Source organism: Haliaeetus leucocephalus, unplaced genomic scaffold, assembly GCF_000737465.1.
Source record: "Haliaeetus leucocephalus isolate CR32 unplaced genomic scaffold, Haliaeetus_leucocephalus-4.0 Scaffold228, whole genome shotgun sequence".
Lineage (NCBI taxonomy): Eukaryota > Metazoa > Chordata > Aves > Accipitriformes > Accipitridae > Haliaeetus > Haliaeetus leucocephalus.
In genome coordinates, this window is record NW_010972664.1 from 16297364 (window position 1) to 16321649 (window position 24286).

At 38.4% G+C, this 24286-nt stretch overlaps 1 protein-coding gene across 1 annotated transcript in view; it reads right to left on the reverse strand.

Moving 5' to 3' along the window:
* The window catches only part of FILIP1L (filamin A interacting protein 1-like), an 85018-nt gene that overhangs the window by 55025 nt on the left and 5707 nt on the right, over positions 1-24286 (reverse strand). The window contains exon 3 of the mRNA XM_010567356.1: positions 19098-19276. Coding sequence (XP_010565658.1) covers positions 19098-19276 — 179 coding nt within the window. The remainder of the gene's footprint in view (positions 1-19097; positions 19277-24286) is intronic.

Here is a 24286-nt window from a genome sequence, read left to right on the forward strand (position 1 = left end):
AAGCATTCTGGAACTGCGTGCGACAGCAGCAGGGAGTCATCCTTGCCTGCTGACTCTCACAGCTTCAGCTGTTTCTTCCTCCCAGGCAACGTATTGCCAGTACAGTTTATAAGAATAACAGATAAAACTATGAACTTGCAGGGTCTGTATTTCATACGGCACCGTCTATAAGGAACCCTGTGCCAGACCTCATCCCAAGTTTGTGCATTTGAGGATGACTTGAGGCTTTCAGTTGATAAATATCTCTTCCCAATTTCTTTCTCCAAAACCTTATTTCAGATCAGGAGAGCCAGTCTGTGACCATTGGGGTTGGGCATGGCCTGCCAGAACACTTGACCAGGCTTTTTTTTCTTTTACTATCATTCCTTAAGGTAAGGAGTCCTGTGTGGGCTTTATGAATTGTCCTGCTGGCCTGTAACCTGTTCTCTGCTGTCCTCCTCTGTGAAATGACCATGTCTTACATGTTGGAGGGCACGTGTGTTATAGGGAACACCAGCATTTTGGTCATGTCATGTAGTCGTACAACCTTTCCTGTGATGTTAGGGAGACACTGGGGTTTGGACCTTAAACAGCCTCATAGTAGATTTTGTTGGCCTACTCTGAAAGGCGAGGCACTTTTGCTCCAACTTAGTAGAATGGTTTCTTCTATTGTTTTGGTTTTAACTTGTTTATTTACTCTCTCCTTAAGCCTTCCTGGCTCCTCTTCACAACCTGCTTTCCCCTAAATATGGTTCAAAGGCATTTACAGTTATTTAGAAGTTGTTATTGGATACCTAGGAAGTAACTTTCATCATGTATTAGCAAATATCCTAATTGGGTTCAGTGTTCTTTACAGCTTTGCAGTATGATGCTATCAGTAACACAAGCTGGCTGCATGAAAGTGTGTGTGTATACATGTATATGTATGCAGATACAGTCTCCGTTTAGTCCTGATGCGGACTTCTAGATAAGATCGCAACTTTGGTGAGGCACTAGGTAAAACTGTCCTTCCCAGGATGGGGAGGGTGTTGATAATGCCTCTGAAAATGCTGGCTAGAGGCTGCAGGGTAGCTTTTGTGCCTCTGACTTGTATTCCAGACCATCAACAGAAGTTGTAGTTGGAGGCCATGAGGCCTGTCATGCCCTCTTGAGCTGGCGGCTGAGATACAGGTAGGGCTGCAGCTGAACAGGCGCTATTTCAAAGAATCGTGTGTTGCCTGTGTGACATATGTATGTACACCTTTAGAGTGGGACAAGCGTGAATGGCATATCTCAAACGATGAGGACAGCTGTGCGGTAAGACTTCATGCATTATGGCAAACCCTCCAGCCTGTGCACCTTTCCTTTGCACAACCAATGAAATGCTGTATTTTGAGAAGCATCAGTATTGTCCACTCCTTAGAGCCTGTGTGGTGTCTTGAATTTCTTAAGGTACACAATTAAAGAAACTACATTCAGTGAACAGCCACAGTCTATTCTGAAAGGCCTTTATATGAAATGTCCCAACCTCCCTTTTGGTCCTAAATAAAACTTAATGATAGGTGTTGAAATCAGAGCCTACATACTGTTGTGTTAGGACACTTATTCTAGCATAATATCAGGACTCTTGACGATGACTCACACAGGATGCCTAACAAAATTGTAGGAGCCAAACTGTAGGGAAAACAGGGGCAGAATAATTTCTTCTATGATAATGTCACATTTTGATTTCTGAGAGGAGATACATTTGATCTCAAAATAATAGTTTTCCCGTCTTTTTCTTGCTTGCCACTGAATCCTCAGAAACAACTGTTAACAATTTCAGTCTCTTTGTTTTGCATCTAAAGTCTCAGCAGAATTTCCTAAAGTCTTGGGCTCAGAAACTTCTAGTAAAAGTGAGTGTCATAACCTGATTATCAGTGAAAGAAACACAAACTTTTTTATATACTTTTAGTTTTGGAGTTACCATGTTATTATGTTAATAGAGGCTCTCTTTCTCCATAATGTGAGATAAAGTAAAGAACAGTTCCTGAACAGCCTTCATTTGTGATCCATAGTGTATGATGCATTTGATTGTGTCCTCTCTTACTATGTAAAACAAGAAATCCTGCAGAGAGTGTAGATGGGTGGGGGAATGTATAAATGTCCATATTCAGTAAAATTTCTATACACATTTCAGTTCAAAGACAGAATGCAATAAAGAACATCAGATGTGCAAAACTGTCAAAATGTATCTCAATATACGTATGTGCAAAAATAGGAGCATGCATATATGCATGTATATATACGGACCTATGTTCATCTAATACATTAATGTCAAATTCCCAAAAATGTGGTGACGAGAGAGAACCGTTTCAGCTCATGTCAAGACAATGTGCTTTAGTAATTTCTCCATCCCTGGAGAGCTTATTAAACACTAAACAAAATGTCTCAGAATGTAACTGATTGAGTGTTTTGAATTATTCACTTTTGTTTGGCTCTTGGCCAGCTTCTCATTGCAGAGGGCTATGGCAAACAAAACCTGTAATTTACACTGACAATGATAATACACAGTTTATTCTGCTAGCTTCTCAACTCAGAGCTTTTATAAAGTAAACACTCAAACAAAGCTTAGGTTCTTAATGTAAACATGTTTTGTAACTCTGAACTTAGCCAAACAGTTAAAAATCAAATACTGACTCTATTTTTTTCGTCTTTCCATGAAAATGTCATTACATATTTTTCCTTTCCTTTGCTGATAAATAGGGATATCCCAGCTTGAATAATGAGAAAAGACAGCAGTAATCTAACAACTTTTTTTCTTTTTTCACAGTTCTTTGTTTTTAACCATGTGGGTTTAGCACCAATTTCCTAACCATTTTATCTTTTACTACCAAGTGTATCCTTGTGAGAATTGACACAACTTCCACCATACATTGCATATCTGCTCATCATGTTCCACTTGCTCCAAACTCGGAGTACAGAATGGAAGTTAGTGGGCTTCTATAAGATCTGTAATTTCCAGATATTTCTGGGATTTTGCTGTTTGTTCTTTTTTGGTGGTTTTGCTTGCTTTGTTTTTTTTTCCATTTGCCGAGTTCATTTTCTTCCAAAAGGGTGTTTTTTCCTCCTTGAGAACTGAAATGTGAAGTCTGATTGTGTAAACAGAAGTAGAATGGTAAGAAATCCGAATGGGCAGATGCAATAGATGTGAAATGGTTAAGCTGGGGGTCAGAGACAGTGGTCAATACCAGCACATGAGGGAGAGGTACAAGAAACCATGTTGCAAATGATTGTGTAATAAATGTAGGGAACAGCCCAGTAGAGATTTATCTTTCAAATTGCCTATTCAAAGAGAGGTTACAGAAAGGCGTAGTGGCCCTATCTGAGTTATCTACAAGTTAGCACTTTTGGAGTGAGATATTAGTCCTTGTGAAGACACTATCTTCAGTCAGTTGAGTGGAGCTGTCATGAGTACATTTCCATGGACAGCGCTTGGATCTTAGGTGCCTGCCTCACAATGGAGGCATCTGAACAAAGTCACTTACTTTAGATATCTTCATCTATAAGCTGAATCACGCCTTTAATGTCAAACATGGGATAAAGTTTACCTTTTGTTTCTGAACATAGTTTACAGCTACAGTCGAAAGCCGAGAGGGGAACATGAGTGCTAGGAGGGCAAAATTTGCTCCATGTTAAGTAAGGTTACTAAAAGGTGAAGTAATATACCTATTATAAGATACTCTGGACACCTTGTATAAAATTGGAGAAACAAAAACATTATCTGAAGAGAAAGTGAAGTTTAGGATTCTTTTGAGGCTGCAACCAAAAATCTGTGGTTTGCCATAAATTCTGCAAAAATAAGTACTCTTTATAGAGCTGATGACAAGAACCAAAAAGGAAATGAAATTGAATTATTTTAATACTAAGGACTGAAGTTATCTGAGGACAGGTGGATCAAATAGAATAAACTTATTTTAAAAAAAAAAAAAAAGAAACCAATGCATTCATATGAATATCTGCTTAGTATATACTTTATATATACTGTAGCACATGGTAGTATGTACTCTCTTGTCTTATGTATTTGTCCTGAATGCAATGACAGTGAATAAGACTTGGCACGAGTAATAACTTACGGTGTTGTGTTGTCATTCCATTTTACACTTGAGGAAAGTGAGGTGTTTGTGTTAAATAAGGAAGTGTAATAACTTCTTCAGTGTTATACAGCAGATCATCAGCTTTCCCTTTCCCACAGGAATTATAACTGCTGAACAAACAGGATAACATGAGGAGAAGTTTCTTAAAGAATTAAGGTAGAGGTCTGGATGCTATGAGAAAGTGGAATGGTGTTCAAATAGTTCAGGACTTTTTTTTCTGCATTCACGGTCCCAATGTCATCTAGTATTGGGATCCAAGTACTTCTGTATCCTAATTCTTGAAGATATTTCAGTGTCTTAAACATTCATTCATCATATACATTTTGCCTTATCACATTTTTTTGTGTGGATTCAGCTGAAGAGGACTTGTGATATGTACTCTCCAGCTTTTTTTAATAATTGAATATATTTTTAGTATTTTTCTTTTAAAAACAAACAGCCTCTCCCTCTCTCCTTGGAGATAGGAGAGCTCTGCTTTATTGGGAATAATTTTTAAAAGCCAAACTGTTCCAGTGAGCTCAGCATCTTCATTCTTCTCCCCATTATTGTTGTGAGCTGCTGCATTCCTGAATGCATTGGGAAGTCTGGCTGCATTCTCTAAGAGGTTGAAGGCTGCATGCCTGAGCTCTTTTGAAATGATGACCCCACATGCTAGTACTTCTTTCTTGAAAATTTGACTAAATATTTCATTATAGATATTTTCATGAGACTTATGCATGGGTTCCTATAATCTCATTCTTTGATTTTTAGAAAGAAGAGAAGGAAAAAGTGAAGATTGTGATGTTCTACAACTATCCAAATATTCAGCTTTTGCAACAGCAAATCAACATTCTGATTTTACTCTTTCCATAAGGTTTGTAAAAGCAGTGTTATTTGCTGTGGAAAAAAGCTGTTTGTATAGTGAAACAAAATGCATTATGGAAGTTTGTTTCATGGCTGGATTTTTTTAGTGTCCAATAATGTGCAAGCTACTAGGCTTTCCCCCTGTTAGGATGAACACAAAGTTTTTATGCAATGTACTTCTGTCAAGGTCAAACTGGACTCTTGCTTAATATTCTGGACACGAAAAGGTATCTGTTTTCAAGAACCCTGTAGGCATTTCATAATTTAGAGGTCTTTGCTTCTTTCTTGCACTTCATTTGAAATTAGCTGAGAGATGAGAAAATGGGATGATGATGGATAGGCACACAGCCATAAGGAACTCAGTTAAAAATTGGCTTTTATAAACATCTATTTCAAACAATTTTAAGTAACTAGTCAGACCCTTGAGTTTTGTTTTTATGCACGTCAAAGTGCATGAAAAACATACTCATGCTGGGAAAGGGGTAAATGAACCACTGTGAGCTCAGTTTTGCTTCATTGCAGATACCACGATTAACAGGAGGATAGAAGGGCAAAGTATTACTCAGTTTAAGGACAGGTGGGGAAGGAGAGCAGACTTGGCACATGATTCTGCTTTCCTCTCAACTGGCTGGAGTATTTTGTGTTTGCCTGATACCTGCCAGTTCTCTTCTTTACTATAGTTTCTTCTAATTAGTTGGTGGATCAAATGAATTGGTCTTGAGTTCTGCTTGAGTTATTCCTAGAATCTCTTGTTTAAAAACTAGTGCTGCTTCCCATTTCTCTGGCTTTTCAAAGAGAGGAATGACCCACCAGCTAACAGTTCATCAGTTTCTCATGCAAGTTCTTTTAGAACACTTAAATACCATTTAGTCCTGGTAAGGTGCTAGTAAGCTTGTTGCGTTGTGTTGTACAAATTTGATCTAAAGCTTTTTCTATTATCAGTTTAGCTTCAGGTGGCTTCACAGACTCTTTCTCCGTAAAGAGGGTCTAATGTGAAAACCTTCTTGACTTCCCAAACAGTGGAATCCAATGTTGTTGGTTAGGGAAAAACGCAAATGAAACAGAACTAAGATTGTGACAAATGAACCAAATTAATTTTATGCCTCAGTGTTCAGAGGAGAAGAATGTCCAGAGCAATTCCATGTTCTTCATTTTGTGTAGAATGCAGACTTCCCACTTTTGATGGATGGATGGATTTTAACATACCAGCATTTCTATTTCTTGTACGTTATCTTTGTTTGCACATATTTTCCCTTGTAAGATGTCTTTATACTTAATTTATTCTAATCTGTTGTTAAATTGCTTAGTTGGCTTTGGGGAGAGTATTTTAGTTGCTTTTGATTTGCTGATAACACATTTACATGGGATCTGCTTTGTCAGTGTTGTTAAAATTGTTTCTGTGGTGCCTCATGCATCTCTGGCTTTTCAATATTTACACTGTGGACTAGCAGGAGCGAAAGCCATAACTTGCTTCTACTATTGAAATTTATGATTAGATGCTTTACAAAAAGTTGAAGTATTTAAATAGCTATTCTCTGTTATACTCTAGTGTGATGTTTATCCAGCATGTAAAAAATAACTGCAGATTCCGCTTATTTCTGCCCTTTCTACCTCTCATCACTATGTGGTAAGTATCATTATTTTGGATTGATGGTCAGTAGTCTAGCATTTATATGACTACCTCTTTATGTATGAGCTTCAACTCACAGAAAGTCTGGATATGCTTTTAGAGAGTTAAATACATTTATCTTATTTCACTCTCTCCATTTTTCTGCTTTCCTTTTTTTTGTTACAGCTGTACAGCTCCTACATCAGCATAATTAGTTCTCTCATTCTAATTTAAATACTTTATCAATAGTAGAATCGTATTCCTCTGAATGTTTTCTTCTCATGCACTGAGAAGCACATTCTATCCATGTCCACATTTAATACTAGACAGTGTAGTTTTTATTGGATTCTTGGATTTGCATTAACATAGGAGCCCTTGCACCCTTGTTCTTTCGCTGTCTGTCTTTTTTTTTTTTTTTTAAACTCTGCTTCATTGAAATACTGTTTGGTTAGACAGAGCTTTGCTATTTCCTGTCAAACTTCATTAACTACTTTAATGCTTTATTTCCAAGAATACAGAGTTTTAATGATTGCATCCCTAATCGATGTGTCATCCTGACCTGTGCATGCCTTTGCAGCTGCCAGCTTTCTGCTAAGTTTAAATGATCTTCATCTTAATTTTAAACTTAAATACCAGCAGCCTATTTTTGTTTTATTTTAGGTAAAGTTTGTGCATCCTATTCCAAAAGTCTTTCCACAGTCTAGTAAAACTGAACCCTTTCTTCCTGCATCATTTTCTCAACTACTTAATGAAATGTACTTTGCTGCCTGAACCTGTGCTTGGTACTAGGATCGTTTCAAAGATGTAGCCATGGAAACAGTCTTGTAGTCAGGTGGCTAAAAAGCTAATTTTGTCTCCAAGCACTTTGTGAATTCCTTTATATGTTGTTATTTTTATCGTGAACAGCTCCTTCTCAGTTTTCTCCAAGAAATGCTCTGGATGCCTCCTGGGTATCATAAAACCACTATCTTTGCATTTAGTAATCAGAACACCCAAGGGCAAGATTGTGTATACTGTTTTGAGACTCAGATCTTTACATATGTAAGCGATAAACTGGACACTTCAATGAAATGCTGGTAGTGAAATCTGAAATTATATGAAATTAGCTTAATTTTAAGACTGGTTACAGACAAGAAATTTAGACCAGACTAATCTTAAAATTTGATACTGTTTATAAGCATGTGTGGAAAACAGCCTGATGTATAATTCATGTGAAATAAATGTTTTATTTTATGAATCTAGTAAAAGCTCTGTTTGGAATGCCTTCTTTTCTTTCTTTGCATTGGAATGCCTTCTTTTCTTTCTTTACATCTGAAGTTAATACAGAGCTAAAGAAGATGAGAATTCACAGAGGTCAGGAGCTTGAATCTGTAAGGTACATTCCTTTATTAAAACTATATTGAGTTACACACTGTGCTGTTGGATGTTCACTGTTGCAAGAAATTATGCTTTCCAAAATGATATTTTAAACTTCCTTACCCTTTGGTAAACTGAGGGCTTAAGAAGCTAAGTCAGCTTGGTATTTGTGCCCTTCTATAGGTTCAGTACTGTATTTTTCAATCATCTTATGTTTCTAGGCCGAATACTACACTCAGGGTGACCTAAAGCGCATATAGATGATAACAGTAGTCTTCACTGTCTTTTCAGGGGAGTTGAACTGTATAAACTCTGGGTTTATTTGTTGCTCCTTCAGTCAGAGCTACAATGTTGGCTGTTACATTGTGTTCAGAGACCATCAGAAAACTGGGTTCTGAATCAAAGATGATCTCTATCGGGCTGATATTTCAATAGGAGTTGTAGATGACTAGCAATTAATAACATGGATTTATGGATGTGGTGCTGTATTACAATGGTGAAACTTTGATGAGCATGTTTACAAGGTCCTTAGAGTTTTAATATAGTGGTTTTCATTAAGTTTATTTATAATCTATAGTTTTTATTGGCTATACTTAAATCTAGTCTATAAGGATTTTGAAGGTTTATAGCAAACTTAAAGATATAAAAAGTTAAGTAACTTCATCCAGTGAGTGTGTTTATCCAAATATGTCATCAAACTTCTTAATTTCCTTTTTAGAAGGCCAGTTAGGGACAGACTGACTCATTCTCCTGTCTGACAGAACGCAAAGACATCCAGAGTTTAGCTGGCAATACTGTTGAAAAAAAAGGGAGAATTTTAGGATTTCAGGGAGTGTGTCTTGCTTCTCAGTTCTCCAGTTGGATGCAAGATAAAATTTTCAAATGAGAAGCATGTGAAATCTTGTCTAAACATTTGAATAAATGATGACCCAATTTCCTGATGACTTAGATGCAAATTGTAGGATCTGAACATTCCTAAAAGTCATCTTAGTAGTAATAAATTTATACGTCAGAATAAGGTTTACAGTGCTAAGAATTTTCTGATAACCCTAAAATTCTTAGCATACAAATCAACTTGAAGGGGGAGGAGGCTGCATGGTCTCCATTTCTGCTAGGTTTTATTTCCTTTTCCACAGATTTGTCTGGTTTTGTTCAGGGTTTTTTTCCAGGTTATGAGGAGGAAGGAGGCTAGCATAGTGTGTAAGGAAGTACAAGTGAGATGGTAACAATTACGATTGACTGAAATGGAAGGATAGTTCAAGAAAACCAGTTTTGTTAGCTGTACCCTGATAATGTCTGTGGGGCATGTGTTTTTCCCCAGTGACTTGAGAATACTATGAATCAAAGTGCTGAGGCTAAGAAATTTCCCAGTAGTGTACGAGAGACAAGACTCTCACTGCTTTTAAAAGTGAAGAGCTCTGTTCAAGTTACAGGTTTGTAATCAGCTCTTATAATTTCAAGCAAAATGTGTAACTTGAAAAGTATTGGCAAGGAAGTAAATAAGGCATTGTTCCAAAGAGCAGTTTTAGTGATTTTTCTTTTGCAGTGCCATAATCTGATGCTGTCTCCACTGAAACTGCTAGGAGTATCTTGGGCAGAGAATGAAAGCAGACCTGTGCAAGGTATATCTCGTCAAGCTCATATGCACATTTGAAAACAACCATGTTTCAGGATTCAGTGAGTTTCCCTTCTTCTCCAACACTCCTGGTAAAGATAGAGTCTGGGAGAAGGTAACTGATGCTAGGCCAAATTTGGCAGACATAAATCAGTTACTTGTCTGGGTATTTTCAGTGTTATTGTCCCTTTGGCTCTTTCAATTTCCTGTTTTGGAGGGGAATAGAACCTTCCTATGGCAAAATACTTCCCCTCTCCCCTTTCAGTAGCCTGATCACAATGACCCCATCACAACTGTTGGTTTTGGGGTTTTTTTCCTGCTTGAAAATTAACCTTGTTGATGATCAAGTGATAGTTCGAGAGCCTTTAGTGCTTAGGCCTTCTGTTGTCAGTATGTCTGTAGAAGCTCTAGCTTTCCTGTGGGAGGGTGAAGGGACTGGTTAAGTCTCTCTGCCTGCTCAGCCTTTGGAGTTCCTTCAAATTGTGCCTTGCAGGGGCCATTGAGTTGGGTTTTTATCCCAAGGCATGCGCAGTTGAGACCTACTGCAGAAGGGGAGTGAGCAGTTCTCTTTTTGGAATCGTCCTTAAGCAGCAGACCTTGCTGTAGCCCACTGAAACTCTCATCTTGGGCTTTTATCTGCTGTGGATCTCAGCTGGGTCTGTCTCTGTGACCAAAATGGGTGCCTTAGGGGTCTTTTTCAGTCTTAGCCAAGTATCTAGAAATCTTTCAACAGAGTAACAGTCCTATCAGGAAGGACTGTATTGAGTTGTTGAAGAGAATGAATTATTGAGTGAATAGATAAGTATAATTTTATTTACAACAATGCAACTTTTATAGAACAGTTCTACAGGGATTGAGACCTTTCTGTATTTTGGGCATTTGTAATGAGAAGCAAAGCTGTCGACAGTATTGTTTGGAGAACAACCTTCTGTTGTCAGGGTTGAGACTAGATGATCTAATGGTTTTTCTTGTATCTACTTCCTATTACTCCCATTTCCTACTCTGAGCCATGCACCCGTCCTGTCCCCCCCCCATATAGGAGTCTGAAACAGAAATTTTAGAAACGATGGTTCATATGTCCCTCCTGACCTTTTAGTTTATTTCTGAATTTATACATATTCTCTGGCTTTTTTCCAGTCTTCTTAGCAGAAGGGTTCAAATATTGAACATACTTTTTCAATGTGTTCACACTTTTGGTCTTCAGACACTAAACAGGTTATGTGTTACCTTGTCCAAGTGTGTGGTGTTTTCCTGAAAGGTTATACAGTGTGTATTTCAGGCTCAAGAAACAACAACAAAAAAAGTACTTATGTGAAAATCAAAATTATCACAGAAGAAGAGTTTGGTGTTTATTTTTTAACAATTTTGTCCAGTAATCTCTGTTCTTAATTGATGTAGTGCTACTGATTTTCTTTTTTACTCTCTGTTTAAAATTACTGTCTTAGCACAGAGACTGAGGCTGAGACATTTTTCTTAAACTGCTTCAGTCTCCCATGCATGCTACTTTCATATGTGTATATAATGCTTAGAGATTTTGTAGCTGGGCATAAACACATTGAAGCTCATAATATGCCATGGGAAACTTGGTTGCAAGTTTAGACCACAGGTCTTGGAAACTGGTGTGTGACCTGCATTCTCAGTTCTCATGGCCATTTTTCTCTTGCCTGTTCTTAAGATATGTAACTAATTATAGCACATATAAATCACTTAAATTTTTCTGCCACAAGAAAGATCTTAACTTCATTGAGATTTCTCCTCCTCCACACTCGAACAGGAATATAACTTTTCCCATAGCAATGGTTTGTTCTGGAAAATTATGATACTGTCAAACTTTCTATCTCGGAGAATGATTTATAGATTTTTCTCCCTGTCTGATGTTGTGTGTTTTCTTTTCAAACTCCAGTTACAAAATCCTGTGCCAATTTCTCCCTCTCTCACAGCCCCACCCTACAATGAATCAGAAGTGCACCGTGTCTTTTTTTGGTCACAGGTCTTGCTGCAGTCATCCGCTTCTATTGTTGCTTATGATTAGACTAGTTATGCTGTGCCACACATGGAGCAGTGCACTCAGTCTTATTTGGAAATGTAAATTGGTGACTAGAGCAAGTGCCCCGTTACTGAGGGCAGCGCCTCACCATGAGCATATTTGGCCAGTGCTTCGTCGTCAGTGCTGGTCACTGCTTAGGTTCCAAACAGAGTATATGGAGTTGGTGTTGATTTACAAGAGCCATAAATATTCTGAGACTTGCCAGTTTAGAAGGATCATCTTTCCCTTTGAGCTCTGACACTAGGGTTAAAAGTGCTGACTAGAGCTACCACCAGGGCGGTTTTCCATGATCATCTATTTCAGGAGAATTTATGCCCTTTTGGAGGGAGGGCGTATGGCAATGGCCATCGCTTTCCCCACTCATGCGGGGAGAGATGGTAGTGGTGTAGGAAAAGGATGTTTGACTAAGGCTTTTCATTGTGTCCTCCCCAGCCTCAAAGTGTGCAATGATAGTATCGGTTGATAATCGTGACAGTGTGCCTGAAGCAGTGAACAGACATCTTAATGTGCTCAGAATTTAAAAAAATTAAATATGAACCTCACTTCTCTGTGTCATTTCTCCAATGTCAGTGCATTTGCATGAGAAATGGTTATCAACTAGATCTTGCATCTGCTTGCTGATTACAGTAGGTGGAGTGATTTAGAATTGCACCATGGATCTAGAGAATTTCTCAGTTGTGTTAACACCAAGTTGAAAGCCCTGCTTCTATTTGTATTTATCCTTAATCTTTGTTTTGAATAAACATAATGTGACTATTTAACAGTTTGGGGGTTTTTTAATCCCTTTGTTAACCTGGATTCTATCAATTTATTTGCTTTAAGATAGAGTATTTTAACCTTCCATCATGCACAGAAACTGTTGTAGAAATCTTTGAATCCTTGAATTTGTCAAGGGTTTGATTTCAGAACATCTGTTGAAAGTTATTTAGCGCAATGGTACAAAGTTTTTCACATACAAGCACGAGGTAATTAATCTGTGTACATCACTTCCTTGAGTCTGTCTTCGTGCCTCAGTGGTATTATTAGTGGGACTGTCCCATTGGGGTGTAATGTAGAATACAAATGCTAGTGTTTTGCTTGTGGTGGGTCTCTCTTATTCACCTACAGAACACTAGATACCCATGAAAAAGGTCAAATGTACAGAGATCTGGCATCCATTTCACAACTTGCAAGACATAGTCTCAGGCATATGTAATATATATAACTCATTGCCAGAAAGCTTAAAGGAAATGATTGCATTTGAGTACAATGCAATCTACAACAATAGTTCAGTGTGCATGAAATTAAAAACTGCTGGTAACGCATGTAGAATAAATAAGTCGATAGTGTTTATTTTTACTGTAGCTTTCTATAGAGATAAGATCCTGCTTCTTATAATATTTGATTGGCTTCATTAAGAAAAACAGCAAATATTAATTATACCAACTGTTATAGAATATGAAATTTTCCAGACCTGGGCATATGCAATATGTTGTTATTCCAACGTGTGAATGTGTCAGAATTAAAGTACAGCAATGTTATGCTGACAACATACTAACACACTTCACCTTTTAGCTGAGATAGTTCCTTCTCTCCTTGATGCCCTGTCCCAGTTTTCAAGCGTTGCTCACTTGACCTACTGTGTGTAGCAATTACTTTCATCTGACGCTTTAAAAAAACACAACAAACCACTTGACCTAGAATGCTCAGTTTTATGAAATCACATTTCTTACCTACTCAATATCTGAGCAGTATTATAACATAATATTGTTTAATTTGGGTACATTTTTAGTGTGATGTTTAGTCTGTGTAATAACATTGCATAAGAGGGTAAGTGTGTACTGTAAAGGTACACAAGAGGAAACACATAGCCTTAACTCAGTAATGAGAGTGCACACAGTGAGGAGACATAGAGGGGTGAAATAGCTAATGTGGAAATGATAAAAAATATTTTTGAAGTGGGGGCCTGGAAAAGGATTTCGTTATTTGGATGGGCAGAAAGATGTGCTTGGTTTATTTGTGTCGGTTTGGGGTGGTGGTGGTGGTGCTGTGTGTTTGTTTTGGTTTTTATTTTATTTTCTATTTTCTTGGCGGTGCTATGAAAAAGAATTTGTGAGACTTAAATGTAGAAAGGCTCAGGTAGAAAATGTGCCTAGGTATGACAGGCTGAGTGACAAGCAGTATGACTTTGTTACCCCAGTTTTAAGAACTGAGGTATTAAGAATCTTAAGGATGAAACCAAGGGCAGGGGGTTAAAAGACTGAGTTCCCTTCCGATCTCATGGAGTTGGGGATGGTGCATGGGGTTGCTCATGAACAGTGACGTTTGTTGTTGTTTTGGTGGTGGTGGTTGGAATCATCAGCGTAGAGATGATGGCTGGCTTTGAGTTTCTGTGAGGAGAAGCACAGAGAGTGAATGGATAAAAAGACCTAAAGAATAAGACCTGTGGGGTCCTATGGACAGAGCACAGGTGGACAATGAGAAGTTTCTAATTCAGAGTACACTGTGGAAGCACTTAGAGAGAGGAGTCCAGCTGGAGTCACAGAAACTCTGTGGGGGTAAGGTGGCAGGGAAGTGCTGAAGGCTCATTTGTGTCTAAGGCAGCCAAAAGATCAGAGATGGTGAAGACGGATTAGGTTCAGAGGTTTGCCGGAAGGGAAGTTATCGAGCCTTTGATGAGAGCAGTTTCAGTTGAACATGGGGCAGAAGCCAGACCTGAATGGTGCCTACAATGAAACTGAGGGAAAGGGTGTCCTGGTGAGGACGGCAAAGACTGCATCAGGAGCCCAGGCAGCCAGCAGAATTGCTGTCCCTTGGGGGTTTCAGTAGTCAGCTTGACAAAGGTCTGAGCAACCTGATCTGACTGTGAAGTTCGCCCTGCACTCAGTAGGTTGTGCTGGAGATCTCTGGAGGTCCCTTCTAACCTGTATCACTCAACAGGTTGTCATATGAACTGACTGACCTTGAGGGGGGCACCAGTTGGAGCAACAAGCACAGTGTTTTGTGGTGGTGTGTTAGATGAGAAAGACTACAGTTGTGAGACTTTTGCAGGTTAGGTTCCATTTTTTATGGTTGGTGAATGCTGACTCCTCAGATGGGTATAACAATAACTTACCTTAATGCTGAAAATGCTCTTGTTGTTTTAAGAAGAAATGTCTGATACAGTAGAATAGAGTTTGGTGGCTGGCTTAGGTTTTTTCACTTGCTTAAAACTTAAGGAATAAGTTTTGTTTTAGGAAATGTTAGGATTGTCTTATGCGTAAACAATTGTGTTTTCTTTTTCTTTGGACTAGGTTCTGTATATGACCTTTGTGAGTGTGAATTCAGAGCTAAAACAAAAACTTACGATGGCTTTCCTCCCTATAACCTTCATCTTAGCAGATGATCCTTAAACTTATTAATTCCTGCTATACTGACCTGCAAAGTTTTGTGCTGATATTTGAATTCCTGTGAGCAACATTTATCATAACTGCCTTTAAAAATGTTTATATTGTTTATTTGAAAAACTGCTATTTTTTCCTGTCCTGTTGAACAACATTCACTTATTTAACCAATGTATCTTCATAATAAAGCTTTACCCTTTGTACAGTTGAAAGTCTATACACTGTATAGAAGGTTTGAAGATGGGACACACCTACACATTAGGAGATTTCTTCCTTTCCTCCAGTTTAACCCTTGGGTACTTGCGACTGGTTTCTTCCACTCATACCTTCATTTCCTTTCAGTATTCAGAAGATGGGCAATAACTGTGCTTATGTAGTATTTAACACTCCTTGAGATTTGCAGAGGAAAAGGGCTGTGTAAATGCTAATCATTTTACTATTTTACTCTTTCGTTTCTTTTTTTTTGGGGTGGGGGTGGGGGGGGTGGAGAGTAATATGTAAATACGTAAATACCTGTATGCATATGGCATGTGTTTTCAAACTGGGAACACGCATATGTGGAAAACCTTCTCGTTTCATATTTTAGCTTTGTAAAATGTTTTCTAAAATAGTTCTTATTATTTAATTGTACTGCAAAAATATGGAATGTGGATAAATATATTTGGACAAATGGGTGCATCCTCAGGGAAGATACGATGGAATCTGCATTTGAATCTAAAGTAAGTATTCTTCCTAGTCTTTAGTCCTGCCCTCCATCCCCTAGGCCCATGAAATGCAAGAGCTTCAAAACAAGTTCAATGGCTTTTATGCTATGGTTCTTCAGTAGCATAGTCTGTGTATCTAGCTTCTGGAGTTTTTTGTACTGTGAGTTTGGGTGCTGCTATTTCTTTAGGCTCTTGCAATACAACAAAATTTTCCCCTCTAGACTCTGGTAGAGTTGGTCTAGTGCACTACCATGCACATGTAGTTTGTCTTTGTGTTCCTGTCTGATCTGCGCACATACAGAGTACAATTCATGTTGAAATGCAGGAAAGACCTATGCAGGCGTTGCCCATTGGCCTTCTTTCCTCCGCAAAACTGTTCCTTATCTGATAGGCGTTTGTCAGTGGCTCCATGCTTTAAAAGTACGTATGACTGAAGAGGAATAAATGTAATGGTAGTAGTGTGATTTTTTTCATCCTTTTACTGGTAAATGTCTGTTGCTAAGTATTGAGACTCTTTTCAGTTTGGAAGAGCAATCTTTGTCTCTTAACTACAGCAAGACTATGGAGGATTAGTTTTGGCTGGCAACAAGAAGAATGCTTTAAAATGCCTGAAGGGTTAACCTTAAATGCTAATCCAGTTCTCATATCTAGAAAGCTGTCACTAGTCCTGTCATAAGGTTAAACTCCCAATTCCGACAACGTACAATTGCTGAGGCCAAACTTAGTCTTGTTGGCTTGCTATGAAGTCAAAAGGATTCTTGAATGATTAAGGTGAAGAGTTTTTACTGAGTCAGTGAAGACTGCTAATATTTTGCTTGATCTGGACATGGTTTTTTAACTCTGTTAGTGAGAAATGTCATGTATGGAGGGAGTAAGGGAGTAGAAAGGCACTAGAGGTGGAGGCTTGCCTAGTTTTTTTAAAACTTGATCATCTGATAAATTAGTTCATCAGTAAAATTTTCAGTTAAGAATTCTTCAGGTCTGTTCTTCCTGCGGACATATGTAAGAAAGAGGAAATGTTTTCTCTCCACATTATTTGAAAATATATTCGGAGTCATATGTAAGAGTTGGATGTGACTGATAGTTTGTGTATTCTTGCTATCAAGAGTAGTTTTCAGTGCTTCAGCATCACTGTCCCATAACATCTAAGGTTTTTTGGTTTGTTTTTTTTTTCATTTTGATCACATAATCACATATTATTCATGTACCTTGTTTTGCTTTCATGGATTCTATACTCTTCAAGGTAACTTTAGCATATACTGTAGCCTTGTTCTTTGATAAAAGCAAGATACTTTTTTGACTGAGTGGAGGATTTTGCTTTGAAACTGAAATACCGTGAGGAATGCTATCTACCCTTCCACACTTAGAATACTGCTTCTGGCTGAAAAAATAAGAAAGTTCATTGGTTAATACTTACTGCTTTTCTGATTATTTTTTTAAATTGAATTAGGGGGGAAGCAAAAATTCATTTGTTATCACTTTATGTATGAAACTTTTCGTAGAGTTCTCTTTGTTCGTAATCCAAATGCAAAACTCACATCCTGAGAAAATTTAAATTGGACTAAGGTTTTTGAAATGGAAGAAAAGGTCACTTCGCTGCCTATGGGTGTGTATTCTGAATGTCAGGTCAGGCAGGCTAATGTAGAAAGAGCTGTGCCTTAACTTGCTGAGTGGTTTTTTTGGTTGTGGGGTTTGGGTGTTTTTTTGGAGTGTGTTTTTTTTGTTTTTGGTTTTGTTTTTTTTTTTAGTTAGGGCAGGCAATTGTGCGGAGATCTTGATGGCGACATTACTTGGCAAATATTTTGGAATCGGCTCAACATGTGACATCACACCCCCTTAAGGTTTCCACATAAAATACATCCTCCAAAGAAAATACAAAAATTGAGACTTAATCTGAAATGTATTATTACATCCTCTAAGGTCTCATTAGGTACCTCAGTATTTCCCCTGCCCCCCTTTTCCCAGGCAGATAGACTAAATGTTGCAGATAACAGTGGTAAAAGTTTTATAGTCTTTTTGGGGGCAATATGGAGGAGGGGCAGGGAAGAGAGTTTTAATCCCATGTCTACCCTGTTTTCACAAGAAAAAAAATACAAGGACTCTGATGCTTAGTCTTTCCTTCTATGCAGCTTTTCACACTGTGTGAGCACGTGTCTGATGTAACATTTTGCCACTTTTAGCAACTGTAGTTGTTTAGCTCTGTCTGCAAGAGATGTGTGTCTCAGTTTTTGAGAAAAAGACAGCGGAGATTAAAACTTAAATTCAGCTCAGGTTTTAGTTCCTGATATGATGGTGTTTCACAAAAACAGTTCTTAGAGAAAGAAGTCACTTCTGTGCCTTGTGGGGGGACTCTGTATGTGCTTTTCTGTGTACGCCTGTGCTTGCCTGCATCTGTATATATTTTTCTGAGAAGCAAAAGTTTTTTTTCCCCAGCCTCTTTAATTGCAAACCATAAATATGGCTGTGTACTTGGTGGGAAGCATATGTGCTATCTTCGATAGACCTGCAGGAGAGAGGTGTAGTGTGGAGGGTGAACGCTGCCAAAATATGTGGAACATGATGTTACACAGGCGAAGCAGAGGAAGAATTATCTACGCGTAATCTGAGTTTAGAATAAGCTTGACGTTCTCACACCCAAACATTTCCATCTGGAAGCTGTTCCTAAGCGAAAGGAAACAGAGACAATATTCTCCTATCTTCTGGAGTAGCTATCCAGGGAATAGGAAATGTTCTTCAATATATACATATTTTTTTTTCCTTAAGATGTATTCAGTTTTAGTGCAGATTCAGAGAAGCCACAGTTTAAAGTGGCTTTTTTAAAGACAGTAAGTGACATTAAATTCTTCTTAATCCTTCTGAGAATTGGTAATGAAACCCTCACACTGTGCTTAAACAAGCTGTGGTGCTTTTAGGTTATACTTAAAGTTGGATTTATGGTTTTCATGCCAATCCTGATATGAGAACTTTATGGCATTCTTATTTTCAAGCTTTCTGTAAATTATCCTCTGCCTTTGCTTCCTCTCTCTGTGGTCTGTCCAAACACCTTCTACTTTTCCTCATGTCTTTTTCTTCTGCCATCAAAGGCTGCATGCCTGATTTCATATTCTGTTACTTACATCCTATAGTGTACACTGAACATCTAAACATGCTGAAAGGTTACCTACTTCATGTTGGTTATAACTTTACACATTTGCATTTCTCTTTGTATTCTCTGTAGTCTAACATACCTGTCATCCTGCAACAGTGCTGAAGAATATGCCAACCATTTGACCTACCTTACCTGCTGATGGATATGTAGACATTACTGTTATTTAGGAGTAATTAGTCATGTTTTCACAGCTGAACTCTCAAAATACATCTCTGCAAATGCACTGATTTTTAGCGGATGCAGAATAAGAAAGCGGACAGATGCTTAGACATGTTAAACTGTAGATATTTCTTAGTACTATGGGAAGAGGTAACCTTACCTTTCACATTCTTGTTCCAGTAAGTTTGTAAACTCATCACTTTTTTCCATGTATTTGCTGTGCTTCCTCTTCTCTTCCTCTAGTTCATACAGTGTCTGTCTGTGTGATTTTTCTACCATTAGAAGTTGCTCCAGCATTCGTCTGTGAGTTTCTTTCTGTTTCTCTACAACTTTATCAAGCTACAAAAAAAGCAAAAACTCCTGATGTCTTTTGAAATTCTTACTTGCTCAGGCTTTCATTAATAAAAGATTTTACGAGAGGCTTAAATAATAAAAAATGCATTTAATAGCCTAATGGCCAGGTCCTTTGGTATCTGTTTGGAAGGGGTTATTTAGTTCTGTCAGTCTAATTCTGAAAAACTAGAAAAATAAGTTAAGGTACAGTTTTGCAGGACCCTCAGTCACCTGCTGTTGTTCCTCCTGCCATGACTGATCCTCAACAGCTGCTAATTAACAGTTACTGTTCCCAGGGCTGTGCTTTTCTCATTGATCATTGTGGTAGAGAACCAGATGTCTTGGCAGAAGAAGCCTCTGCTTCATACAGTAGACAACTGACTTTAGGTTGAATAGAAATAGCTGCCTCATTTGTACCTCCATAGGAAATAAGAGCATTGAATTGTCTTTGTAAGGTAGACAGGTAGATCAAAAAGCAGTTTTCCTCTGGTTTCACAGTAAACATGTGATAGAAGCAAGAGTGGAAAACAGTCCTGTCTCCTGTGCTTACTCTGAGCATGGCTCTGGGTTTCTGGAATAAGTAAGTGCTAAATTTTGAAATAGTTGAAAGTATTTTTATTTAATGGTGGCATTTCCCATTTTGTTCCTCAAATTTCACATGTAAAGGGGTTTGCCTTGCTGATAGGACCTTTATAGCACACTTTGAGGATCAAATTCCCTACCCTTCCCCAGGTATTTCTGCTGAGCTTCTAAATATTATTGTATAGTGGTATTTTAATTTAAATAATCTATTTTAGGTTTTGGTAATAATTTTTAGTTTTTGTAAACCACAGAGGTATTGTCATAACTGTTCACTGGAGTTATGCTGTTAAACAAAATGAATTCCAGAAACCGAGTGAAAACTATCATTCTGAGGATTCTCTTAAGAGTTTTGAATTCAGTATGTGACCGAGTTATGCAAGTGTGTGTATGAAACAAGAGGGGGTTTTCTTCCTTAGGCTTTACTGATCTAGCTGAAGTTTGAGGAAAGATCACTGGAGGCCATCTAAAGACCTGGGAAGAGTCTGTATTTGTGAGAGTCTTTGTTCCCTGCTCGTTCCCCTTCCTCTGTGGAGACTGCCTCCCTCATCAGGTCAACACAGGAGTCCTCGTGTCCTTTTTGGAAAAGAGAAATTTTGAGCTCAAGGCCCAGTGCCTCCTTTTAACCACAGTCTATTCTAGTAGGTCAAGCTGCTTTGCAGTGCTTCATTCTATTAATAGGAAAGAATTCACAAATGGGCGGTGTGGGAAGCAAGGCTGGTTCTGGTTCTCTGATGTTTCCCTCACAAGGAATTCCATGTGCCACAAGAAACACTGGAGCTTCAGATTCTAAGGGCCACTGCTTATTTTGGACAATTTAATTCCAAGGACTATGATTAATTGTCTTTTCCTCATGTTTATTCACAGTTTGGCCAATAGAAGCGATGACAGGAAGAGCTGGAATGCCTGAACATGAGTTTCTTGAATGAGTGAGAACCTCAATTTCTATATAGGCTTCCGAGTCTCCCTCTGCTTACCTCAGCTTCTTTTTAAACTTTATATATTCTCTTATGTTTCTCCTAAATCATTGCTAACTTTTTTGGTGACACTGCTATGAATAAGAAAAAAGGAACCATTGACAAGACTTTGAAGATAGTTTGAGTGCAAAATACTACAACAGAAATGCGGACCATTTTGAAAATTGCCTGTTCTTTCTGCTTACGACATTAGAGTGTCTTTTCTGTTGTGACATCGCTAAGCTCATTTCATGCATGATCAAAAAATGTAAAGAAACCTGAGCGTCCTTTTTGGCTGTTTTGTCATGCTCTTACAGCAGAATGTTAAGGGGTTTTTTGTCTTGTTCACTCATAATTTGCATGCTTTTACACCAGCAAGGTCAATTCTTCTTTCTGGAACCGTGATCTGAAGTAGGACCTCCTTTGGGAAAACATTTCTTACCTAAACCCTTGCATATGGATTTTTTCTCAGTAAGCAAGTGCCACTTTATACAGTAATCTCCTGGCTGTGTTTTCTATGTCTTGTACAGAGGTTGACAACTGAATTGCCTAAAAAGGTCAGGTTGAAGAAAACTGGCCATTTTCTAATTTCTCCACAGTCTCCCTTCTTCTAGCAGAAGTGGAAATTTCAGAATCTGAAATCTTTTGTTCAGATACTAGCTTACCAGAAAGAGAGAAGAGAATTTTCAGCGTGTTTGACCAACCTTCCTCCCCCACCAAGATTTTGGAGGGTTTTTTGGAACAGCTATTGCACAGATGCATGAGGCACCATCACCTGGGTTCCTGATCCTTGCCTTTTTAAAGGTCATGTCAGGTGACGATATGCTGTTCTCAGAAAGCAACCTGCCTCTGATGCAGTGCTGCTTGCAACTATGGCTGTGTCTTGCTTAAATTGATATGAACTGGGCATAAGCCTTGCATGATATTGCTTGCTGATCTCAGCCCTCAGTGCAAGGTCAGGTGGGGAAGAAGGTAAAGGTGTGAACTGATTTCTTTTGGCAGGCAGTCTGCATGGATGGGATTAAGAAAGTGAAGTGATGCATTTGTATGGATTGGTCCACAGCTTCAAAAGTACATGTAAGAATCTTCTGGGATGTGTAAATTGCTATCATAAGAAAATACTGAAATTTCTCGCTACAAGCTGTTCATAGATCAAGTAACTCCTGTTTCCAAACATATAAATGCCTGATGGAGATGAGGGTTAGTCGTCAACACAAACAACATTAACCAGATAGAAGATAGTCCTGCTTCTGCATTGTTGGATGTGAAAAATGTGGGACCTGCCAGCAGTGGTTTATGGGTTCAGTATATTTTGTTTGCTCTAGAGTATTTGTTGAATGGCTAGAAGAAGTTAATTCAAGCAGTAGTCCAAGCAGCATGTATGCAAGAAGAAAGGTAGTCATTCCAGGTTTTTGTTTTGCAGTTCTTGATGATCAGTGCCAGTGCCTTTCACTTCACAGTTGTGCTTTTGTCAGTGTTGAGATTAGCAGTTTGGAATACAAACTGGTATTTGGGATGGGTGAGGTGTATATTCAAGGCAGGTAAATGGAACAAGGAGTTTGAAAATGGGTAAAAGAACAGTAGTGTCCTGGGGAGATCTGCTTACATGAAAAGGTAAGAGAGACAAGTAAATAAGCTGCTGCATCAAAGTTGTTTTCATGTTGCAGTTTTCTCCTGTTGCTCAGATTGGAAGATGCATTTAGGTGTTCTTTTCAAGAATGCTGTCAAATCAGTTCTACCACGAGCATTTGCAGCTGGTGTGAAGCTGTTGTGGCTGGGGACAAGGTGGAGAGCAAGAGCTTGAGATTCCACTTGGGGGAGAAGGGAAGAGATGTTGGGCCCGTGTCCTGGTACAGGTGGGTGATAGAGAAGAGAATTGGAGAGGCAGCAGATCTTAATCACAATTAATGCAGACACTTGAGATCTGCATGTAAGCTGCATGATGGGTATGAGCATTTGGCCTTGTGACAGTTGTGTCTGTTCTTGTGCAGCATGCCTCTCCCTCCCTGCAGGACCAAGCAGAGCAGAGTCTGGTACTGGGTTGCTGCGCTTCTTTGTGGTTTGTTTGGAAGCTCTATTGTGTCCCTCTGCAAGATAAGGGCACTTCCCCAGGGAGCAAAATTGACTCTTGCATTTTCCCTGTGAGATCTTGTGGCTGACTCCCACGTATCCAGCAAAGAAGAGAGAGAAGTCATGTGAACCCCTGCTAGTGTGAGATCCTCACAGAAGAGTGGTCTCCAGCAGCCCCTGGTTCCGCAAATTACTCTGTCCAAATGCTAAATCTGCGCATGCAGAGGTATCCATTTATATGTATGCACACACTCAGCATATACAGTTCTTGGCTAAAAACCGCAGAGGACTAATAAGCAGCAGTATAAATGTCTTCTGTTGAAAATTAAAGTGATAAAATCTTAATTAAGTGATTTGTTGTTTTGTTCTTGCTAACCATATGGGCTTTTTGCTAGAATTAATACTTGAACATACTGTACAATACAATGGAAAATAAGAGGCATGGTCTTACGTAACTGTGAATAGTTCAGCAAGCTAAAAATTCACAGAAATTTAACCGTTTAAATACATTTTACCACCAACTCATGTCTGAAGTCAGACTAGGATGGTGTGTCTCGTATCTGTTACATTGGAACTAGACTTTTAGTCTTTCTCTTTTTAGATTGTTTTGTGTTTGGTGCTGTGCCAGAATAAAATCCAAGTTAGTTACATTTCTTTATCCAAAGTTCAGTGAAGTATTATTCCTGTTAATAATATCCTCATGGTCATTGTTTATAAATGTATAATCCTGAGTTTAGGATTACTGGAGATTATGGGAGCAGTTCCTCACTTGTCTTTTTCAACCCTAGCTGAGCCAAGTTTCCATGCAGATATGTTGGTCTGCTTTTCCTGAATGCTATGTTGTCAATGTTATTGTTTCAGTCTCTTCCTATGACTGTAACTTACTGGTGCCCTACCTACAGCTGTCATCATTCGAAAGTTGTAACCAGCACTTGTAAGATGTTGTGAGGATGCAATCAGATAAGACTTTGTTAAAAGGCTGATGAGGATGCATCTTTCCATGAGTTGATTGGCACTGGGATTTTAAAAATGGATTTGATTTTGAATTAGCCTTGATGGATGTAGAATATAGGCTCTCTTCTAGTTTTGTTGCTTTTAGAGGAGTTCTCGAAGTGGTAGGAGGTATTGTTCATCACATTTCAAAACAGTGAGGCACCAGATTTTTTTTATCTTTGACTGTGTTGTTGGAAGCTGGGGAAAGTTAGAAACCAGAAGTGGCTTTTATAGTTCCATGAAAGTTTGAAACATGAGAAAAAGACTCCATAAATTCTGCAGTATCTTCCTCTTTATCTCTTTTCCTACATCACCTTCTCTGATGTTTTTCTGATTCTTTTAAAAAATTATTTGTTTATTTTTGAATCTGGGAAAATGGTTCTTATGCTGTTATTTGGTATTTGCTAGAATGTTGAAT